The sequence below is a fragment of the Styela clava genome, chromosome 10 (assembly GCF_964204865.1).
Source record: "Styela clava chromosome 10, kaStyClav1.hap1.2, whole genome shotgun sequence".
NCBI lineage: Eukaryota > Metazoa > Chordata > Ascidiacea > Stolidobranchia > Styelidae > Styela > Styela clava.
The window spans coordinates 16,578,045-16,601,405 of record NC_135259.1 but is presented as its reverse complement, the minus strand read 5'-3'; the positions used below and the strand labels follow the sequence as shown (position 1 = coordinate 16,601,405).

The following is a 23,361-nucleotide window of genomic DNA, read 5'->3' as shown; positions in this document are numbered from 1 at the left end:
ATTCCTTTTCATAATACTGACAAAACATGTTTGCTTAAGCGAGTAGTTGGAATTATAAGAGAAAATACAAGGAATGCGCATCCTAAACCTCTCCTGACGTGACGCTGAACCGAAGTGATGATTATTCTCTTAAACAGCTTTGGATATGAAAATCTTATAAAGCGATATCCCAAACCGAATGCACAACTTCACAACGAAATCAAAGTTGAAAAAAAAACGAACAAACTTTGAACAAGAACTATAATTTATATTATTGTAAAACAGATGGTGCATTATAATAAAATTCACAAGAAATACTCGTCCGTTAAGGGTGCATAATGCCTACGAAATATGTAATAGTATAACAGATAAATATTTGTGGAATTTTTCAAAGTTTTTGTTGGAAAAGATGAGCTTTCTCTGTCGTGATTAATAGAATTTCACAAATAATACTTTACATTTTGTCACGATCTTAATAAATGGGTCAGTAAGTGTGAGCATAATCAGAGAATTTCACAATGGGTCACTCAACTTTGTGGTGCAATTTGACAATATTGCAATTCCATTGCAGTAGATTAGACAATTTTATATATTTAACACCGATCATCATATCCTAATAAATTGCGTTTGACCAAAGATTTAACATTCAAAACAGTGGTTTCAAACCACGAGTCCATGCCCCCACCCCCCTGAAGGGGCCACAGCGCGGTCGAAGGGGTCCACAATGCTAGGCGCAACAATGATTTTATCCTTTCTCTTGACAAGAAAACTCCCGGTTCTTCCTAGTTTCATTGCTTGATAAGGTTATTTTACAGGGTGTTTTCACTTTGTTGAGCATGAATTGTTCTAATAAGATTATGAATACTCCAATCATAAAAAAACTATAAATACGACTGAGATGATAAACAGAAGGCTATGAGTCCTAAAAGCCATGGGAAGGTGGCCACGAGTCATAAAAAGTTGGGAACCACTGGTCTACTTTTACAGAAGATTGATGTATATGTGAGTATTGAAATATTGGCAGACGACTCAAAAAATGCTGTATAAATCAAGGAAGAGGATATGAGCTTAATTTTCTAGGGCAGGTTTTTTTTATTGTGGTAATTAAATTTTGTAATGAGCATAAACTATGTATAAATACTTTAATAATTGGCAATTAAATATGAAATATTCTTCCTTGAAATACAGTTTTACTTTAATATAAGTCAATGACATTCATAAAGAATCATTATTTTCCGGAATTAAGGTTTATTAGATATCGTTAATTGCCTGGCTCTAGTAATCATAATATGGTACTAACATTAACAATTTAAAAGTAGTGCAAATATAGTGTATGCATATGTGTAACTAATAAGTGCAATATACTAAATATATTAAAAATAATTATAAAAAATATAGTAAGTGTGAAATACTTTTTCACCTGATTTACCTTACAACGAAATTGAGGCAATGCCTGATAAAACCATAAGTCAAGTATAATACATTAAAAAATTGAAAAGGAAATTGTGTAACCATTTTAGGATGTTTTAATAACTGCAATAGACTAATACTATAGACAATTATTCAGGTGGGTTGTCAGAAGAGGTGGAATTTGTATTTTACTGGGGGGTTCACTTGAGCGCATTGTTGGAATATTTTGATAATCAGCCAACCTGATTGTTCTTAAAGCAATTTACCGTAGGTTTGGCACGGTTTTGTAAAATGAGGAAAGTTTTCTGTAGTAAGTTTGATACAAAAAAGAATCTGTTTGAATCACATCACAGGCCGTAAACATAGAAAAAACCAAAACAGGAAACATTTAACAGACATTTGTGCAAGAATGAGGTGTATAAAATAGTGCAATACAAAAATCCAAACACCTTGGAAGCCTAGATCAATGAAATGAAACTTATATTAGGACAGATTTTTGGGCAGGTGACTTATACGGTCTAAAATGATGCGGAGACCATAGAATAGTCACTGTCATCGTAAAATCCCTTTTAAAATATTTTATATAATTGTGTACATAATTACAACATAAACAAAACCTAAATTGTACTTTGATTGGTAAAAATTGACCAATATCACAGTAATCATGACAATTCTATTTGAAATTCAATACTAATTTCTATTTTTCAATTTTGGATCTTCCAGTTGGAGTCATAATACTCGATTCAAGGATGATAAGAAACTATGCTGGAAAGTGTCATTTTTTATCAATAATGAATAATGTCTCCAAATTAACAATAGGAAATATCAAGATTCCAAACATCTTAAAAATTTCTTCATTACTTGCATACTTGCACCTTGTATGAACGTGACGGGTGAAGTTTCAAAATATTCAAATCATATTTGACGATTGTTCATTCGCTGGTGATGGGGAAGGCGTACTCGATTCAGACTCAACAACTTTTTTATTTTTTTGAAATTTATTGATGTATTGACGCATTGTATTCTCATCTTCTTCTCCAGTTGCCTGATAAAAAGATAATTGATAATTTAGGTTTTCCATATTCAACTTGAGACGAAACACTTGGCTTGCAAAAGAAACTACCAATCCATGGCCATCCCCTATTTCAAATAAGTTGACACAAAACTCCAAACATGTAGATCAGTGGTTTTCAACCTTTTTGGCACAGCGGGACCCCAGTGGCACATTCCAGAAGCATCCCTGTACAAAAGTTAAATTGTCTTTTGTTGTCTGAATTATATAAACCATAAAGATATATAAAATAAAACCTAATACTGGCAAAACAATATCAATCAATCAATTCATTTTGGTCACTCTGAAAGAAACAAAACAACAACAAACGGACAAACAAAATACAGAGGACCTGGAGGACGAGCTTTACAGTGCCGCCAGTTTAATAATAGTGACATACATATATTAATATAGAAACTCAAATTTGAATGCAGACTTGCAGTACCCTTGCACTGTACTGTAGGAACCCCGGATGCCCCGGAATCCCGGTTGAAAACGACTGATGTAGATGGGCGTATGGTAATCGATGTTATTTTCATTTCAAATAATTAAATAAAATAATGATTTTTATTAAATTATACAAAGTATATTCGGCCACGATAAATTTTAAGGTATTTTTGTGTTTTCAACAAATCAATATTACGGTAAATACAACCTTTAAAATCTGATCAATAATTTTTGAGTCACGATATCACCCAATTTTGGGGAAAATTTTGAAAAAAGGGCTTTGAGGGAATGTACCGAGTATCACCAGTTACATCAAAAGTACTGCAGAAGACAAGACACTTGGGCTGGATATGTTATAACTCAAAGATACAAATCAAAAAATAATGACCAGCAAGTGACAAAGATAATCAAGAGAAAGGGTGTTCGACAAATACAAAAAATTCTTTCTTCAAAAAAAAATAAAATGGGTATAAAATTTTATTTAAATTTATAGGAAAAAATCCAAAATATGAAACAAAAAAAAAAAAATTTAAATGTAAAAAGTAAATGTACTAAATAAAACGGCTTAATCAAATAACAAATAAATAATAAAGAACGAAAACAGTAACTAAATTTCCGCCCAATAGTTGATAATACCTTAGTTCGTGTTCTTATCACTAGGGCTCTTTCTTTTCCATCTTCACCTGTAGGCTGTGAATATCTTCGTTGCTTACTTTTACGTTTTGAAGGAGAAACTGACTGTTCCATCACCTGCATAATAGTTTATTATCATGATAATGAATTAAAAAATTAATCGGAAATTCCAAACTATAATAAATTAATACTCAAATTCTGAAAGTTTTAAAATAATATTGTCCAGATGTTTTGTTTGGCATAAAGAAATGTTCAGGTTGTGTGTCAATACCTAGAATCAGGTACATTGATACCACTGTAGTCGAACATAATTCGTTCAGGATTGATGTTCGACTACCGAAACTTTTCTGCCATTAGAAACAATGTTTATATAAATTGTTTTTTCGTTCTTGTGTGAACAAAAACAATAATTATTCAAATGTGCACAATAAATATCAAACACTCAGATAAATTATTGAGAATTTTGTATCAGTTGCTGTAAGGAGCTCGGGTATTCGAGCATTGAATTTCTTTTCGAGTACCGCAGCTTTTTTGACTAGATATTTTTGGTCGACTAATGAATTGTTTTAGTATCAATTCGTTTGACTACCGAGGTATCACTGTATGGGAACATTATTATCTTAGGAAATGTTGAATGACTCATTCACTCATCATCTAGAGAACAATGTCTAAAAATATTTGAAATTATGAATTTTTTCACCACAAAAATAATTATTTCCATTAATAAATTCAGCGTCTACAGACGTCAACATTTTTATATATTTCGGAGTTACTCTATTTTGAAAGGGCCGATATCATTCTGGTTCTGGTATCACTCCTGGCTAGAATAAACTTTATATAGACTATAAAAAGACCTACCAAAACAATCTTAGCCCACTGTCTCTGCCATTCCTTCTGTGTTTCTGCAATTCTATTGAATGTATTCCCCATCATAGCAATCAACATGTTCAACAGCAAGATATAAACCAATACCATGTAGAACAAGAACAAAACCTGAAAAAACACAAGTATCAAGATCATTGTATGTTTTTTTTGATTATTATGGTTTCGAAAGCATGACGGTTTTTCATTGTGTTTGCACGTTTTTGCAAAGTTTTTGGTCAATTTTGCATTTTTTCCGTGTTTTTGCACATTTCTGCAGGGTTTTTGGTGGTTTTGCAAGGGTTTTCTTAGTTTTTTACATTTTTCACTGTTTTTGCACAGTTTCTGGTGGTTTTGCAAGTTTTTTCGTGGTTTTTGCAGGTAGGACAGCGTAACATTTATCTAAACTAAAGTAAGTGGCGCAGAGTTTTCACTTGATCTTATAGATTATGAGGTGCATGTAGACACACCACAAGACCTTTCCTTGATTACAATTATATAACTCAACAAAATTGGCACAATCTGAAATGATTGACTCGTTTATTACATCGATAATTCAATGTATAAGCATGAATAGCCGACTTGATAATATTAATTATAATAAAATAAGGTATTTCAGCATTCAAAAACAACTTGTAATGTCAGCGAATTTAAATGTTCACTATTCGATTACTGTTATTTCCATTGTTGATGTTTCGCATTTCGGTTTGATACTACTTTGTATAAATTTAAAATCCTATTTTATTCTTTCACTTTTTGAAAATGTAGCTGACCTTCGGCGCTGACGGGTTCCTTGCAGTATCAAATGTTTCATAAGTGTCTTGAAATTCGCCCAGTGTCATCAGAAACATTACCATGATAGACTCAAACCAGTCACTGAAAAATTCATGCGGAGTTCCACGAAATATAACAAACATTGCTAGAAAATCAAGAATAAGAAAATTAGCATAGTATAAATGTATTTGATGACGTATGTGTAAATTCAACCAAGCAAGCGAGATTCAGTATATACTTCTCATGAAGTTCTTCTACCCAAGGGTGTGGAGGTCAGAGAAAACTTACAATCAACTCCCAACTATAAGTTGAAAAACGTTTGGACAGCGACTCCAGCTTCTGACTCCAGTTTGGTGCTAATTTGGCTAGACAGACCTTCTTTAATGGACTGTCAAAAACACTTTTTTAATCGAGACTTCGATTATCACCATGAAAAGTTTAAAATACCGACTTTGGACTCCTGAGAATTTAATATTTAACACTCTAGGGAGTTTGATAATATGACTCTGGCTCCACAACTCTGGTTTTGTCAACGTTTCATTAAAAAACCGTCACCAAAGAATGAATCAGAAAGCATACTGAGCATATGTCAAAAACATTCATTTGCAGCGGGTAATCAAGAGTCAAGATCACTAATAATATCATCGTTCTGAGCTACCAAAAATTATTTGCTGTGAATCCCAAGGATTTTCTATGACCTGTAGCCTCCACCCCAGCCAAAAAGAAGCACCTTTTACAAACCAAGCTCTGCAAACACATATTATACAGTTCACATATCCTACCTTGTGAAAAACCAAGTAAAAATATGGAATAAATGATGAGAAATATAAGCAAATCTCCAACAATCATCTTATAAATCATCACAATAAATGGTCCAACAAGCTTGAATCCTCTAAAATGGAAAAATGAGTAAATTTCTTAATACAAAATTTTCTTGAATATTCGCATTACTCATTTTTGCATCATTTTTGCTACACAATGTAAGGCTTTTTATAACCAAGATCAGACCTCTCAAGGCAAGTATATTTCTATCCAATAAGGTGTTGGGTTAGTGAAGAATGAGGAAAGCCTATAGGGTGGCTTATACATGTGGTGGATACCAGTTTGTTATACAGTCACCAATCCAGATTGGATACGACAAACTCAATATGCCTGGACTTTGATAGTGAAAGAAAAAGTAACCAATCAGCAGTTGTGTTTTCCTGGTTTGGAATCACAGTGGACCCAGCTTCATCTAAGGAGTATCTTTATTCCTACATCATCGTTCAACTCCAGCTGCGGCTCCATAGCAATTCAGGTTATTAGTTTGAAAAATATCATGAAACATTGGGCCGAATGCTGTTTTGCAAAAGCATATCTCAAAACTTTCAGGCCCAAATCCAACAATTTAACTAAACTTAATATTATTGAACTTTTGAATTGATTTTAGAAATTAAAATTAGGTGGAAGATTATAAATATATTATTCGTATAAAGTATCAGAAAATTATGAATGTGAAAAAATATTTAGATGGGTAAGATCTTAATAATCCCTGACTCCGGGTCGTATTTACGTGGAGGTTTTGAAAAGTTTGAAAATCTATGGATTATAAAACAAACAGGAAGTGTAAAATCACCTAAAATTGCACCTAAACAAAATGCCATACCTGCAGAAGAAGAGACAATATGGAATGCAAGTACAGATAACTAAAGATATCAAAATATCTTCGGCAGCAACAGAGCATGTCAGTCGGCATGGCAACACGATGATAACCAAGACACATGAAAATAGAAATCCTGCTTTTGTTGGTGCATTGTATAATGTCCATCCAAATAACCTGAGACCCTTTAATAAAATATAATTTCAAAAGAGATATTTAGATGGGTTTCTATTACGCATAAGATAGGATTTTCATATTTATGCCAAGTGAGCGGAAAACTGATAAGATGGTTTAATCATATGGTAGATCACAGCGTCTCATCCGGTTACCGATCTATGTCAGGTCTGGGAATAGTTAAAAGTTATTTGTTCAAGATCCATGGACTTGGTTTGAATAATGTTGCTAGAAGTAATATTATGTTAACCCTACATTTAGCCAAACATTATGCATTGCATTATATTGGATCAAATACAACCAGAAACTAGGGCACCAAAACGAGGAAAGCGACACTATAATACAAACTGTGAAAAAATAGAAATTCGTTATTATGAAGGCTTACACAATATTGAAAATATTATCAAAAGTAGCACGTGACTGCTTGGTGGTTGAACAATAGACTTAACTGTGTTGAAAAAATATTGACCCCAAATTCTATACCAATCAACTCACATAGAGTGTAAGAAATTAGATAGGCAATGCAGAAGTGGAAAAATTATGGTTATTTTATACAGGGTGGCCATAGTATCTATATCGGAAAAAATAAGTGCAACTATTTCCATGCACAACATGGACTGGTAACTGGATGAGAGGCTTCACCCTATGATTGATTCGTCATATCACCTTTCTTCACCCCAAGATAATTACAAAAATCCAATATTCAATTTTGATATTAAATTTAGCTTCCTACCTGAAACCTAATTTCTGATATAGCAAAATAGATGAAGACACCAGCAAGAAAATAAACAATGATTTCAATCACTGTCCTTGCATAATCTGTTGCTGTTGCAAATGTTTGTATTGAACAGTTCTGGTTGTAAATATTGAGACCTGGACTTGTTATGGGCACAGTCTGTGAAAGAAAAGTTTAAAAAATGAAGATCTCATCACTCTCAAGAAAATAAAGTTTGCCCTGAAGGAATAAAAATGAGTGGTTCCGATCAGGAATGCAAAAAGTGTAACCCTGATACAATTGTCCACTTTCCATATAGAAATATTCTTTGCATCTATAATCTATGATTATAAACTTGAATATTTTTTAAAAATTTTGGTATCAGCTGAGAATACATAAATCCCCAGAATATTAGATCGACACAACCTGAGTAAATTTGTATGTTTTTACAGATCGAGAATTCAAACAATCGTGTTTTGTTGTTAACCCAGCAAATTTTGTAGATGTTTAATTAGAGCCATTCAACATCGAAATGAACCTCTTTCAATCAATTCAATCCATGTATAACAATCCCAGATACTCATGTAAATCTGATTCCAGATTACTAATTACATATTTAACAAAACCTCTCAAAAATTGAAATGGAGTGTCAATTTAAAAGAAAAATAGGGCTACAGAGAATAAAAATCAAGACTATGAAAATGACTAGGAATCCACATGGTGAAAACAGTTCAGTTTATACTATATAAGCAAACATGCTTTATGGAACTTTGATATTATAGGAACCATATGGAGATCACATTTTGAATAGCTTCAAACATTACAAACTTGTGACGCATGCACTCTTTTTAATACAATATAATAGCTGAATAACGTACGGCAGGTTTACTGACAGAACAATGAAAAACAGAAAACATAAGGAAACTGACATTTCCTGGTTGCAGGTACACTGCTGTTATCAACAACACCATGTAAATAAAGAATCCACCAGCCCTTCTATAAAAACGGATTTTTGCGTAGGATTTCCACTTGTCGTGCAACAGCTGATATAGTAGTCCGTCCAACATATCCAAATGATGCCTGCTATCTTGCGCCAAAACAATGTTCAGAGCTGACATACTGTTGATTGAGCCATCTTTTGAATCAATCTGAATGTTTATTATTTGAAAAGGAAAAGTTCACAATATTCTTTATATGGACAACTTGGAGTTAATACAGCACTTTTTTCTTGCCAACATCAGAATAAAAAAATTTTTTCAATTTTTCTCTTCAAATAAAAGTAGAAATGATACAAAAAATGGATTGACATTAACATTTTTAAACCTGTGCTGTATCTCATACAAAAAAAATCAGAATTTTTTAAAAGAGTTATTAGTGTTCTTCTAAGACACTGTAATTTATTATGAAATGAAAGAGATTTGGAAGAATTATCTCATTAATTTACAATGCTAATGCATCTTGATAAGTGTTATATGAAACAATGGCAAATATTCTTCAATTTCTTCAAGTTTTTTCCAGTAATAGGTTCAACCCAATTATCATATAATAAATAAGTAAGCAAGATCAGTTTTCTCAAACATTATTCAGCCATGTGTGTACTAAAATGTCTCATATTTTTTTACAGCCTGATAATCTGTCCAAAGAACGATGTCACCAATGTTCTGATTTTCAAATGAACATTTTTTCAAGTAATCTGAAATAAAATTATTTCAAATACTGTTTTCCTAAATAGTTTGGCAGACAAGTACGGAAATTTTTAATTTAGCCTGAATTAGCAGATCATTTTTTAAATTTCTAGTTTCCACCATAAAGTGGGACACTACCATCTATAATACAAGTAACATACTGTATCAAGATCACATAGATTGTATTCTTTGCAAGTAACTGGACCATACGCCCACAGTGTGCTGCTCTTCAGTTCCAATATGTGATCAAATAAATCCTTATTTGCAAGTTTGGCTGCCAGTGTTAATGGAGTGAAGCCTTGCCTATGGTTAAAGATGACTGAGTGTTTATTATATTAATATCTGTTTCAGTAGTTCATTTCACTTGGATTCGTAGCCAAATTACAAAATAAATGAAAAAGTTAACAAAACTATTCAAATTATGATGATTTAAAATTCATTTTATGACAAATCATATATGTGGCTGAGGATCTAAGAGGAATTCAATTAAAAAAATTTAAAATTATTCTTTCTTTGTAACAGGAATAATACTCCCTATAAACCACAATACCAATCCCCAAGAATAATTCCTTAAGTCCATAAAACCACAAAATTTAATGGAGCCCACATAAAGCCACTCTTATCCGGTAAAAGCAAGGAGAAATTGACCAATTCATGGTGACAATAGAAGCCAGCATTCCAATTCTATTGTATTTTGGAAGATGATCACAAATGTATTATTATGTTCAATAATAATAATACAGTGTGGAGGATAAAAAATCATAGAAATAGGCCTCAATGGTGATTAGTCAAAGGGGCACTTATTATATCAAAATATTATAAAATGAAAAACAACCAACATCACAGACTATGGCTCATAAGCCATATTCTTTGCGGTGTGGAGCCTCGCCCTGCTACGTTTAGGAATGCGCTTGCCACCGCACTTCTGATTACCCTACGAGGGTTTGAGGGTTTGAATCCCATGTGGGGATAGTTATGTGCAAGAAGATTGCTGGACTCATCGCTGCCTCTGGTCAGTTATGGATTCCGAATCCCATACGAATTCCAATACCTATGGATAGGTAACCGGACGACAGGCCGTTGTTAGACATATAATTGGAGTGTTTTATAGGCTTTTCTCAATGCTGAGATAAGCATGTAAATCCTATCCTATCATTGTTGCTACTAGTTACCAATTTCTAGAATAAATATCTGACAGCTTTCAAACAAACAACCAACATAATATTCAACTGCTTGAACAGAATGCGGAAAATTTGATCAAAAATTCTAAAAAATAATGAAAACACTGACCTGTTTCTGCTCTCTAGTAAATTCTTTCCTGAATGTGGATTTTCTTTGCTGAGACGATATGCAAGATTGAACATGTCCTAGAGAGGGAAAGAGCATATTAAACTTTTATGAAAAAGATGTAACATATACTAAAATGTGTTATTAGAAGCAACATTGGAATAAGTAAACATTTTTTCTATTAAAAACAAAACAACATTATTATTTCTTTTTTATATATTCAAAAAAGATTTTTTTTTTTCAATTTTTTAGAGCAAACTATCCTCTTTAAACATTTTGTCCTTTTTTACAACTTCGTCCAACGTTTCAAAATGTTTCGAAGATATTTAACTCGAAAAAAACATACGGCCCGGTAATGAGGTTCCACCGGCCAGCACTTGGCTATGTGGCTGCTCATCACTGTCAGTTGGTGCATTGCACTAAACGCTAGAAACACACCTACCATTCCACCCTTGATTACCCTGTGTGGGTTCGCAGGACAATTATGTGTCAGAGGATTGCTGGAATCTTCACTACATTGTTGGGTTCACATAACTGCTGACCAGTTACATCTTCCTCCACCATTGATTGAGTCTGTGCATCTGAAACTGATAACTGGCTAACTAATCCCACATGTTACTCTTATCACCTTTGCTTTCCCCGGGATAAAATCCTATCTTAACAATGAAATGAAACTGCCCCAGTCAACATCCATTTCCATTATCCAAGTTTATCATTCCCAGTACCTTCTTATTATGAATAACCAGCATATGAAGAACATTATTTCCATTACTGTCAAAAGCAAATATATCAACTCCATATTCAACTAGTAGTTTGACTGCTTCAGGCTGACCAAGACATGCTGCAAATGATAAGGGCAATTCTCCCCAGTATGTGTGCCTGAAAAGCATTAAAGGTGATTGATCGATCCAAAAGCAATGAGTAACAAAGTTCAATCGATTTCTATTAAAATTAGTGATATTATTTTGTAAAAATGCCCAGTGTACTAAGGTTATGCCTATTGAACTAGAAATGGGTATTATATCATTTTTCTGGTACGGTGAAGTTCGATTACAGCTTTGAGCTTCTGAATGTGTTTTAAATTGAGGATTTATTACCAAGTACACTTACAACTGCAATTTTATAGCCTATTCATATTTTTTATAGCCGATGTATTTAGGATGTCAAAATACATATCTGGAAAACAGGGAAAATTAATTCTATGGTCATAGTGCATTTCCTCGGAACGACAATATGATATCACACTTCATTTTCCCACTTTGTGTAAAATACAAAATATGATATCATAAAAGGACACCACAAATTTTCACTTTTCATTATTTCAATATTTTATCCTAACCACATTAGACAAGTATAATATCAATGTAACCTTTGACAAAATATACTGTTTTAGTAAAGTGATTCAGATTTCAGAGCAAAGTTAGATACCAGGTACGATAGAATCTAAAAACATACAGTAGGCCTAGTTACGTTCCATACCCTTTATAATCCGTATCATAATCAACCACCACAACTTCACTGTTAATATCGTCACATCGAGTTGCTTTCTGATCGTCAGGACAAAAGAAGTTACCATAGCAACGTTCTTGCAGATTCAAACCAACCTGTAAAGAAGCCAAAATTTAAAAAAAAAACAGAAAGCAAGAGTATATCCCAGGATTCATATTACTTTTACTTGGTTGTAAAACTAGGTTTCACGAAATTTATACATCTAAAGAAGTGAATTCAGTTATGCAGTCTCAAACAATATGTGCATATAAACAACTCATTAATTTTATTCTAAAGCAGTTTTTACTGACATAAAGGTAAATTTTTTCTAGGAAAAGGAAAGATGGCTTAATCATGCAATGTCGCCGCAATACTAATCAAAGGTTTGAATCTCTGAAATGATAATGTGGAAATAGGGGTTGTTCTTATCGTTCCTTAACTGGGTGTGTTTCAGCTTGCCCCACAACCCAATTCATGTCTACACATCTTAGCTGTTGAATGGAAATTACCATGCCCATCTTTGAATGGTAAGTTCAACGAGAAGCTTAGGTTCACAACAGGTTTAGCCAGGTTTATCACCAGATTTCCTTCCTCAAAATTAATAAATCATATTTTAACCTATTCAACCTTACCAAAGTCAAACATTCCTTAAAAACATACTAAACACAAAAACAATAAAAAATACCTTTTTCCCATATTCCAACATTAGTTTCAGAATTGGTATATTCTCATTAGCAATTGCCATGTGGAGAACAGACTCCCCGTAATATTCTTCACTGTGGTATATATCATGCACTAAAATAACAATATAGGCCATATAAAGAGGATTGCATTTATACCAAAGAAGAATTGAATAATAAAGAAAAAATTTCTAAGTTGGTTGTAATCCAAAATGTACATTCCAAGAAGGGGATGAACAAAAATGAATAATTTACTATTAAGAATATATTTTAGATAAAATGTTTTGGAATACCGATGTTCCAATTCAACAGAATATTGAATAAAATTAAGTCATATTTAAAATTTGCAGAAATCAATGTAATTTGATAGAAATCAAATTTTGCAACGCAGAATAGTTTGGTCAATCAAGTCAAATGCTTACAATAATGAACTATGAGATTTAAAATATATGATATTGTCTCAAAATAATATATTTATTCTTTCCATTTTTAGCGATAATGATTGACCTTCAAATCAGGTTCATTTGGATTGACGTTTCACAACATAAAATCGTATTTTTTTTGACAAATAGCTTAAAACCTTATAAATGATTAAACTTACATAAGTTGGGATAAATCCTTATTAAATGCTCAGCAAGAATGTAATGCACTCTTGTGTTGTTGAGAAAACATAAATGTAAAATAGTTTCACCAACTGCACCCCGCTTGTCAACTCTCCAACAACAGAACCTTGTATCCTTGCCTAAAAATTAAGACACAAAAATGTAATTTAACGCTATAATTCTTTGAAGTCTCTGTGTCTTTTGCTAACCAAGTGGTTATCAAAAATTTCTCACATAGATCAGTTTACTTCCTGAGTGAGTGCTCCTGAGTATATTTTTTCAAAGACTTAGTGTGATATGCAAACAGCCAATTGGTACAAACTACAAACATAAATCATTAAACGAAACAGTAGAAAATTGTATTGTATGTTTTGTAACATGGCAGAAGGTTCAAAATAAATTCTAAACTTTTATCTTCAATATCCAAATGTCTTATGGCACCTTTTATATTATGTTCTTTATGCTGAGAAAAACTACCTCATACAAACATACAATATATGAGCCTAAGATATTGCAAAAAACAGTATAAGATTTCAAACTTATAATGGAGGACTGAATGTGACGATCGTGGTCCATTTTTTTATCTTTGGTAATTAATATAAATTTTATTCAATCTACCAAATCTTACTTGATGACTTGAAATCCTTACTAACTTCCTCTTCATCGTGAGTAATTGATTGTCTGATAGATGATCTTAATGATATTTGTCGTTCTTTTTGCTTTTTCGCAACAATTTGTTTCCCTCGTTCTGCGTTTCGCATTTCCACAAGTCTACTGATTGGAAATTCAAATCCTTCTCCATCATTATACAAATAGTCTTCTAGTTCCTCTCTATACATGAGGGTTATGAATAAAAATAAATAACTACAACCCATATGGAGGGAAACATAATAGCAAGCTGTATAGCCTATGCGTATGTGTCATTGAGTTGTATAAAGTAGAAAAAATTATAACAAATTAGTGGAGGCCACCTCAGACTTACAATACTTTTTTTTTAATTTCGATATTCTGAAACCTCTTAAAACCCTTCAGAACCATAGCAATATTATACAATATCATATTATCACCAGGTATGAATCAAATATATAAAAAGTGGTGCTATATAAGACAGTCCATCCTCGACTGCTTGATGAAAGCATAATGACATAGCACAGTAAAGAAGTTACAATCCTCTATTTATTTATATGATGCATATTCGCACATGCTCTGAAACAGGCCCTGAACAAGCATCCAATAATATGGAATGATATGTAAGAAGATACCATTTCGTACAGTAAGCTTTTTGTTACAGAATTGCTTACTCAATTCATCACACCTTGGGCGAGGTGATGGGCATTGGATTTAAACCATGTAACCTGTAATGCCAACATAGTTAAGTCTAAAGATTTTACCACCAGGCCATCGCACCCAACTTTTTAATAATTTAAAAAAAAAAAATTTTACATACTTGGCTCAGTGGCGTGGCACATCATCGTGCTAAGCGTTAGGAATATGCACGCTATCGCACCTCTGATTACCATACGTGATTTCGCAAATTTGAATCTCATGCAAGATTAAATATAAGTGCGAGCGGATTGCTGGACTCCTGGCCGCCATAGGGTTGTTCACGTTACCCCTGGTCGATTATGACTTCCTCCACCATCAATTCTATGTATTTGAAAACAAATAACTGGCTTACTATTCCCACATGGACTGGTAACCGAACGAGAGGTCATGGTACAATATATGATTAAGCTTCCCTCTCCCCATGTCAATATGTACATCCTATCCTCCTATCCTAGGCTCTATTTAATATGATTATAAGTATTAATCAAACCATACTTGATTAAATTATCAAGATCTTCAAAGTTTTTCTCATTAAATGCTTTAGCTGTTGCTTCAACAAGAGTTCCACGTTTTTGACCAGCAGCATCATTAGGAGGCTTCACAAGCTAAAATATTTTAAGAATTCAAATAAAAAGTAATTAGTTTTATTTTATTCAGTTATTACATGTTTTGTCAAAAATCAAAAGAAAATTAAAATTTTATACATGATAAGTTTTCGCACAATGAAGCTCTATGATTGTTTTGACAAGAATAAAAAACGTTTTAATGTGGGCAACATAGATTATCAGTGAAATACTAAAACAATGATTCAGTTACTCGGATATGATCTCATGATATATACTGTAGATAATGATTTATTTCCGAATATTTCATTACATATAAGTACATATTGCAGTAAGAATAAACAAACATCAATCATGAAATATAATCGGAATGGGGCGGGAAAGACTTCAAGATCAACAAGGTCGACAGACCCCTGAGAAAAGTACAATGGTACAAGACACTGGTACAATGCCGAAGAAAAGAACGTTCCTATACTATGTCAGTTATATATAAGTAACTATATTATTTTAACCTAAATCTATAGATATTTTATTGCAAGCATGAATCTATATTGAGCTCTTAGCATGGAAGTGGGCTCTCCTTATTTTTAGATGAGATCTCACTTTGGCCAGCTATGTAGGCTATTAGAAAATTTTTTAAAGTTTTCTCATTACCTTGTACATTTCTTCTGTGGCTTGAGCTTGCCGATCAACATTTCTGCCAGCTTCTACTCCTTCCGTATTTGTCGGCCTTTTCATAAAAAATTTTGTTCTTGGAAGTGAATTCCCCATTTTGTATCTCACGATTAAGTTATTTGTGAAAAAATTTACAAGAGTAATCACACAAAGATTTTCACTGCTGATTGCAAGTGCTATTGTTTATTCATAGTCTTATGAATGACTGTATCAAATCAGCAATTTTACTACGATTAACCTGGATGTCAAAATTCAAAGTCAAGTATGCTGCCAGATTATAAATTATTTTCAAATGCAAAATAAATACCGATATTGGAAGTTGTAAACAAATAGTTGATAGAAGCAAAAATGTTTTTGAAATAGCAAACTGTTAACATCATGTAGAGACCAAAAACAAGTTATCCATGATTATTTGTGTTTTAGCAAATGAGCTATGTTCTGAATGTCATCTTGAAATTTTCAGGATAGGATTTCAATATTTATCCCAGTAAAGAGCAAAGAGGATAGGACGACCCAATCGTATTAGTTAGCCAGTTACTTGTTGCAGATGCATGGACTTGGTGGCAGAGGAAGCTGTAACCAGGATAAGATAAGATACATATTTATCCCAGGGAAAGGAAAGCCGATTTGACGGCTTAACCATATGGACACTGGTTGTTTTTCCGAAGCCTGGACTTGATGGTGGAGGAAGCCGTAACCGACCAGCGGTTACGTGAACCACCCAACGGCGGCGAGAAGTCCAGCAATCCTCTTGCACATAACCATCCCGCATGGGATTCGAACCTGCGAACCCACGCAGAGTAATTAGAGGTGCGGTGCGAGTGAATTCCTAACGCTTAGCACGATGAGCCACACCGCCGCGTCACCAAGTAGCAGTTATGTCTATATCAGACTATATGCAGGTATGTGAACAACCATTAGGCAACAAAAAGTACCGTATATTACTGTATTATCATGACTACTTCGCGATATTGTGCCTAAATACTTTTTTTCGTTACATAATAAAAAAATAACAAGTTATAGTCTACATCCAAGGAATAATTCGTTATCGTCATCATCCATTTTTCCGTGATTTCCATAATCACCATCATTTATACGATCACAATAAGATCATATCACTGCTGCACACTAACACAAACAGACAAATGTATTTCTGTAACGTACAGCATTACTCTTGATTGCATAAAATATTATAAATTCTAACTTTAATCTAAGCGTCTAAATAATTCTAACTTCTAATGGATTATAAGTTCAATTGCGCGTGGGATCCATGGTGATTGGGATTTAGTACGAATGTTACGGTTCAATGCACGAGAAAATGAAGGGACTTGCATTTTGTGTGATGGTAAAACTGAATTTTTCAATGGCAACTCAATAACAGTAAAGTAGTTTGTTTTTGTTTACACTTGAACGGGGAAGTCCCAAAATTTTTAAACTGATTTGTAAATTAATTATTACATCATATTGACTCTTTATGCTTGAGTGGTTTGACGTGTCAGGTGATACATTACTGCTCACTAGTCCCATCTAGCGATTGATTGAAAGTTTTATGTGAAACGTTTCTAATGCGTTTCTGTCGTATTTTAGTTTGGTACTGGTAGCTGACTTTCAGACTTTGAAGTATGGTACCGGTACCGGCAGGCGGTATTAATTTTTCACGGAAAATTTGCGCTTGAAATTTCGCCGTAGGCAGATAGGAAATCTCGTCGCAAGATACGGTACCGTATTTCTCCATATACAGACATAGGAAAATTTGCCGCAAGACAGCAAGAGGAATTAAAACAGTTATTTGTGATAGCATGAAAAATCGCCGCAAGAGCATTTTGCTGTAAAACAAGTATTCCTGATAAAAACAGTATGCAGAGTTACGATAGGGTACATAAGGCTCTTTTTCCTATTCCAGTATTCCTTTTTTCTATTCGGCGAAATTTACTGCGGCGAATTGTATTTTGTAGGGTCTGGTATAGTTTAGTACCCACATCCACTTCTAGTTGGCCTGGCTCAACAATTTTTGCATATGTCAATCCTAACCCCCACCTGACTACGTCACCGAAAAATTATGTCATTCCGACGTCACAGTGGCGTAATAAGACTCACCGAAGTATGCGGATGGTCGTCCAAAACGCGCAGACGATAACCCGAAATCGAGCAAGCTATTTCTCTCGTTTTCTCGTCGCAACGATCACAATAGAAGAGAGATCGCCGGCTTTAGCAAGTTCTTATCGGCGGCGCAAATGCCATTTCGGGCGATCGTAATTATACTTTGGCAATCCCTATGACGTGATGGTGACATCATTTTTGGATGGCATAGTCAGGTGAGGGTTAGGAATAACATATGCAAAAATCGTTATGCTACGCCCACTGGAAGTACTTGTGGTAGACTACTAAACTATACTAGACCCTATTTTGTATTGGTAGCCTACGTTGAAACATGATTTTGCCCGCTTTTCTGTTTTTTTTTATCATATTAGTTTAGTTGTATATCTGTATATTGCTGGTGATAGCTTCAGAAGAATACAAAACAAAAAAATCGCAATAATCTAGATCAGTATGTTGTCTCGAACAGTGGGCCGTAGATAACTTTTTGAGGGGGCGTGGAGCTACCGGTAATTGAAAATAAAAATAGTCCCCGTATTTTCAACATGTTTTTGGAATGAAACGTACTGTTATTCGCCTTACTATCTTTATTTGTAGTTTATTGTTAGCTAGTTGTTTTTGAGGTGGGGTGCGAGGCCATTTCTAAAAAGGGCTTACAAAGTTTGAGAACCACTGAACTAGATGTTTTCATTACATTAATACAACAACTATTTCATTTCAAAATGCAGCAAACATAAGTAACTCTAATCTAAAAAAATGGCTCCAATTGTGCAAGTGCAACAAAAAGGAGCTGATGAACAAGGAATTCGTATCCAAGGAGATGCTCCTGAGCCAGTAGAGGAAGAAGCGACAGCATCAAAACCAATCATTGGCATCATATATCCACCTCCCGAAGTTAGAAACATTGTAGACAAAACTGCAAGTTTTGTCGCAAGAAATGGACCTGAATTTGAAGCAAGAATTCGTCAAAATGAGGCTAATAACTCTAAATTCAATTTCTTGAGCCCCACTGATCCATACCATGCGTACTACCGCCACAAAGTAAAAGAATTTTTAGAAGGCAAAGGGCAGGAACCAGCTGCGCCTAAAGCACCTATCAAAGGCACAGTTAAGCCGGCTGTTGCTGCCGTCCAGGATCAATTCATTCCAAAGGACCCTCCAGCATCGTTTGAATTCATTGCTGAACCGCCTTCGATTTCTGCCTATGATTTAGATGTTGTACGCTTGACTGCACAATTTGTAGCTCGAAATGGGCGGAGTTTTCTAACCCAGCTCATGCAAAAGGAAACCAAAAATTATCAGTTTGATTTTCTGCGTCCTCAACATGCTTTATTCCAGTATTTCACAAAACTAGTTGAGCAATACACAAAAATTTTAATCCCCCCAAAAAATTTGATGGCAAAATTGAAAATTGAGGGTGAAAATCCAAAAAAAATTCTGGATGATGTCAAATATCGTGTTGAATGGACGAAACATGAAGACAGAATTAAAGCTCGTGAGAAAGAAGCGATTGAAAAAGAACGTTTAGCGTATTCACAAATCGGTTGGCATGATTTTGTGGTGGTAGAGACTGTTGATTTTCAACCAACAGAAATGGGGAATTTCCCTTCACCGGTCACAATTAACGAACTCGGCGCCCGATTGCTGCAACAAGAACGATATGAAAAATATGGGGAGGAGGGAGATAAGGATGTTTCAGATGATGAAGAAAAACCAGCCCCTCAACGAGAACCTACTCAAAATGAGAGTGAAAGCGAAGACGAAAGCGAGGAGGAAATGGAAACAGTGAGTAGAAAACGGGATGAACCTCAAGCTGAGCAGCCACAACTTGTTGATATGGACATGGAAGAGAGTTCAGATGAAGAAGATGTAGAGAAGCCTCAACCTCTTCCACCAACATCTGGAGATGTCATCATTCGCAGAGGTTATGACCCGAAACAGAGGCAACCTGATCATCTTGAAACGTCCTCAGATGGAAAATGGATGATTTCACCTCTTACTGGAGAACGTGTTCCAGCTGAAAAATTCCAGGAGCATATGAGGTACGGTCTTCTAGATCCAAACTGGAAAGAACAAAGAAAACGACAAATTGCTGAAAAGCAACAGGATGAAGAAGTCTTTGCTGGTGGTACTGATATTGAGCACGCTTTGAAAGGCCTTGCCGAGCGGCGTACAGATATTTTTGGCGTGGAAGAAACCGCTATTGGTAAGAAGGTCGGTGAGGAGGAAGCAGCGCCGGAAGACCGAGTCATGTGGGATGGACATTCCGGCAGTGCAGAAAGTACACAACGAAAAGCTGCTCAAGGCGTTACTGTTGATGATCAGATTGAAGCTATTAAAAAAGCACAGGGAATCATCATGGATGAAAGTAAGTCTTCGATTGGTCCATCAACAACAAAACCAAACAATGCACCAAAACCTGTGCCGAAACCACAGCCGAGTATAGTACAAGTTACGCAGCATCGACAACCAGTTCAAATGGTTCAGATACAGCAAGTGCCTCAACGTCAAGTTTTAACTCCGGTTGTTGTGCGGCCAATGATCAATGTGGTGCCTCAACAACAACAAGTACTTGTTGTTCAACAGCCAATGACAGTCCAACATGTAGTCCAGCAACCCCCTCCACAGATGTTAGTTCAGCAGAATCCACCACAAATGATGCAACAAATGCATCAACCACAACAGCAGTTCTCCCAACCAGAACCTGAGGGACCACCTTCAAAACGGCAACGCACTGAAGCTAATCTGATTCCAGAAGGACAGTTCCTTGCACATAACCATGGACCTGTTATGTTCAGAGTCGCATGTCCGACTGCTGATAGAGCTGACTGGAACCTAAAGGGCCAAATGTTGACATTCACACTCCCATTAACTGATGAAGTGTCTGTGATAAAAGCGAAGATTCATGAAGCAACTGGAATGCCAGGTGGAAAACAAAAACTACAACTTGATGGACTTTTTATTAAAGACTCAAATTCTCTGGCATTTTATAACATGACAAATGGGTCAGTTATAAATCTACAAGTGAAGGAGAGAGGAGGAAGGAAGAAATAAGAAATTAAACTGCCATTGCGTACATATATATTTTGCTACAATGATAGGCAATATGACAATAATTGCTGCCTAACCTTGGCACAAAATATTTTCTGATTGTGCAAATGTAAACATGAGATTTGTACAATTCAGTTGAGCGTGAAATTGAAATTAATCTTTTTACTGGTTGGGAACGAACATCGATTTAAATGGTGAGAAACAAAGGGAAGTGGCTTGTCTCTATGATGCAAAATTTTATCTTGCACCAAGTTGAAATCTTTTTTTTTATAGAGAAAAGTGATTCTATGTCCTTAGATATGATCAAGCCCAAAAAACAAATGCTTTTCTTTGGCATAAATCATATTGAAGTTTATGGTCTTATTTTTGTATCCATCGAAAGTGAATAGCAAAATATTACAGCTATGATGCGTTGTGTGTATATATACCTGATTCACTGCTTGAGCTGTCATGGAAATGCAACTATCCATGGTTTCATGCCTATTCGTTTTGCAGGTGGTTTTGTTAAATTATGTTATCGACCCTTTTTTGACCAATTTAATTTTTTTTCAACCAGTAAAAATCAACCATGCACATTCAAATTATGTAAAAAACAGGGGGTTTTGCTGGTTGAAAAAAGAAACTTTAAAGGAAGCCAAGGCTTATCAACTTCGTGCACATCTTAATTATGGTTACTGATTCCATTTGAAGTTGTCAAAATGGGTTTGGAGAATTGAATACTAGGATATTCCTATGCTTGAAATCATGAGCCGCGTTTAATTGCTGTGTATAACATTCTTATCTATGGTAGATGTTACTAGCGAAAAAGACCTTGTTCCATGTTTTGTAGAATTTCAATTATTAAAAAACCCTTTTTTGTAAATTAAAGCTACTTTCCAAAATTATTGAGTTATCCTTGCTCTTGAGGATTCAGATGAGCCATTGACTGGTTTTACACTAACAGTCTGAATCCAATTTAGAAATTTTAGAGATAGACCAAGGCTGCCCAACCGCGGCCCGTCCTGTAAAGTTTGTAGGCAGGCTTTAAATTTTGACTATGTTATATAGGCTTAAGTATTTTTGGTGTGATTATTCCTGCCATCTATCTACATTAAAATGTAGGTTCTTGTCATTACTAAGGATGCCAAGTATGAGTACTTACAAGTATTCGATTCTTATCAGATTCCTAAATTATGGATTCCGATTTTCGATTCCTCGGCATATCTTACCGAAAAAACATACCCACCTAAGCAATACCATAAGAAATAAAACAAGAGCACGATTTTCAAATTCTGGGCAAACAAGAAGGCCGAAACTAAGTAGTATGGGTATCCAATCTGTCACAGGAGACAAAATTTTCAAATTCTGGGCGGACAAGAAGGCCGAAACTAAGTAGTATGGATATCCAATCTGTCACAGGAGACAAAATAAGTATATAAGTATAAGTTTATTTCGACTCCATAATCAGCATAACAATACATTTGACAGATAAAAACAAATAAATAAAAACTGATTATGAAATCAGGGGAGCAAACCAAACCTTAGATAAGGTTTATAACGTACAAAATATAAGATGGAAGGTTTTGCCGAGAGGAAGTGGTACGTGTTTACTCACCTAAAATTATTAAGTTATTTCACACACGCTCACATGCACCCACCAGCCACACACACACACACACAACCACTGAGAATTTATTTAAGTAAGAATAAGACGCGATAAATTTAGGGTATACTATACAGTAAACAAAAAAAAATGAATAAATAAATACAAGAAGAGAAAAAAAAAAAAATTTTCTGCCACACCATATTGATATTTTTGTAATGATTGCCATTGCCAAATTGATCGATCTTCTAATCGTTAATTAAGATATAAAAGGAAGATTCTATTGAAAACATATTGCCAAGCTGATTATAGTTGGAGTCAAATGCCAAGTTGCCCAACCAAAGTTGCCAGAATTGGGTGCATGAAGAGGTGGGCGAGACCATTTCATTCCCCAAATTAGAGCCTATTATTGCCAAATTATAGTCCAGATTGTAGTAAGTAATTAAAGTTACCGGTAACACTAAAATTACTATAATTAAGTAAAGTAGGATGTGGAAATAAATTGGTTACAAAGGGTGTAAGTGAGGTTTTTCATTCTTGGGTATTGATTTCAGACAAGGATATAGGAATAAGGTTGTAATTTCACAGGATATCGGAGTCTTTTTTTGATTTTTTTCTTATGTGTTTTACTTCATTTAATCA

General features: G+C 34.5%; 2 protein-coding genes across 2 annotated transcripts; one reads left to right on the top strand and one right to left on the bottom strand.

Annotated features, from left to right (window-relative positions):
* Window positions 1-232: 232 nt before the first annotated feature.
* On the bottom strand, window positions 233-16,210 carry LOC120338341 (transient receptor potential cation channel subfamily V member 5-like). Its single transcript, XM_039406326.2, has 17 exons — window positions 15,969-16,210; window positions 15,247-15,356; window positions 14,054-14,256; window positions 13,425-13,565; window positions 12,829-12,938; window positions 12,135-12,259; window positions 11,381-11,534; window positions 10,659-10,735; window positions 9,530-9,671; window positions 8,613-8,831; window positions 7,702-7,863; window positions 6,801-6,979; window positions 5,938-6,047; window positions 5,155-5,300; window positions 4,379-4,513; window positions 3,524-3,637; window positions 233-2,434 (listed from the first exon to the last, which is right to left on the bottom strand). Exons 1-17 carry the CDS (start codon window positions 16,083-16,085, stop codon window positions 2,300-2,302), a joined length of 2,379 nt encoding a protein of 792 aa, XP_039262260.2. The 5' UTR covers window positions 16,086-16,210; the 3' UTR covers window positions 233-2,299.
* A 2,583-nt stretch (window positions 16,211-18,793) lies between these two features.
* On the top strand, window positions 18,794-22,251 carry LOC120338343 (splicing factor 3A subunit 1-like). The gene has a single exon (XM_039406328.2). The coding sequence runs from the start codon at window positions 18,843-18,845 to the stop codon at window positions 21,138-21,140; it is 2,298 nt and encodes a 765-aa protein (XP_039262262.2). The 5' UTR covers window positions 18,794-18,842; the 3' UTR covers window positions 21,141-22,251.
* Window positions 22,252-23,361: the final 1,110 nt, after the last annotated feature.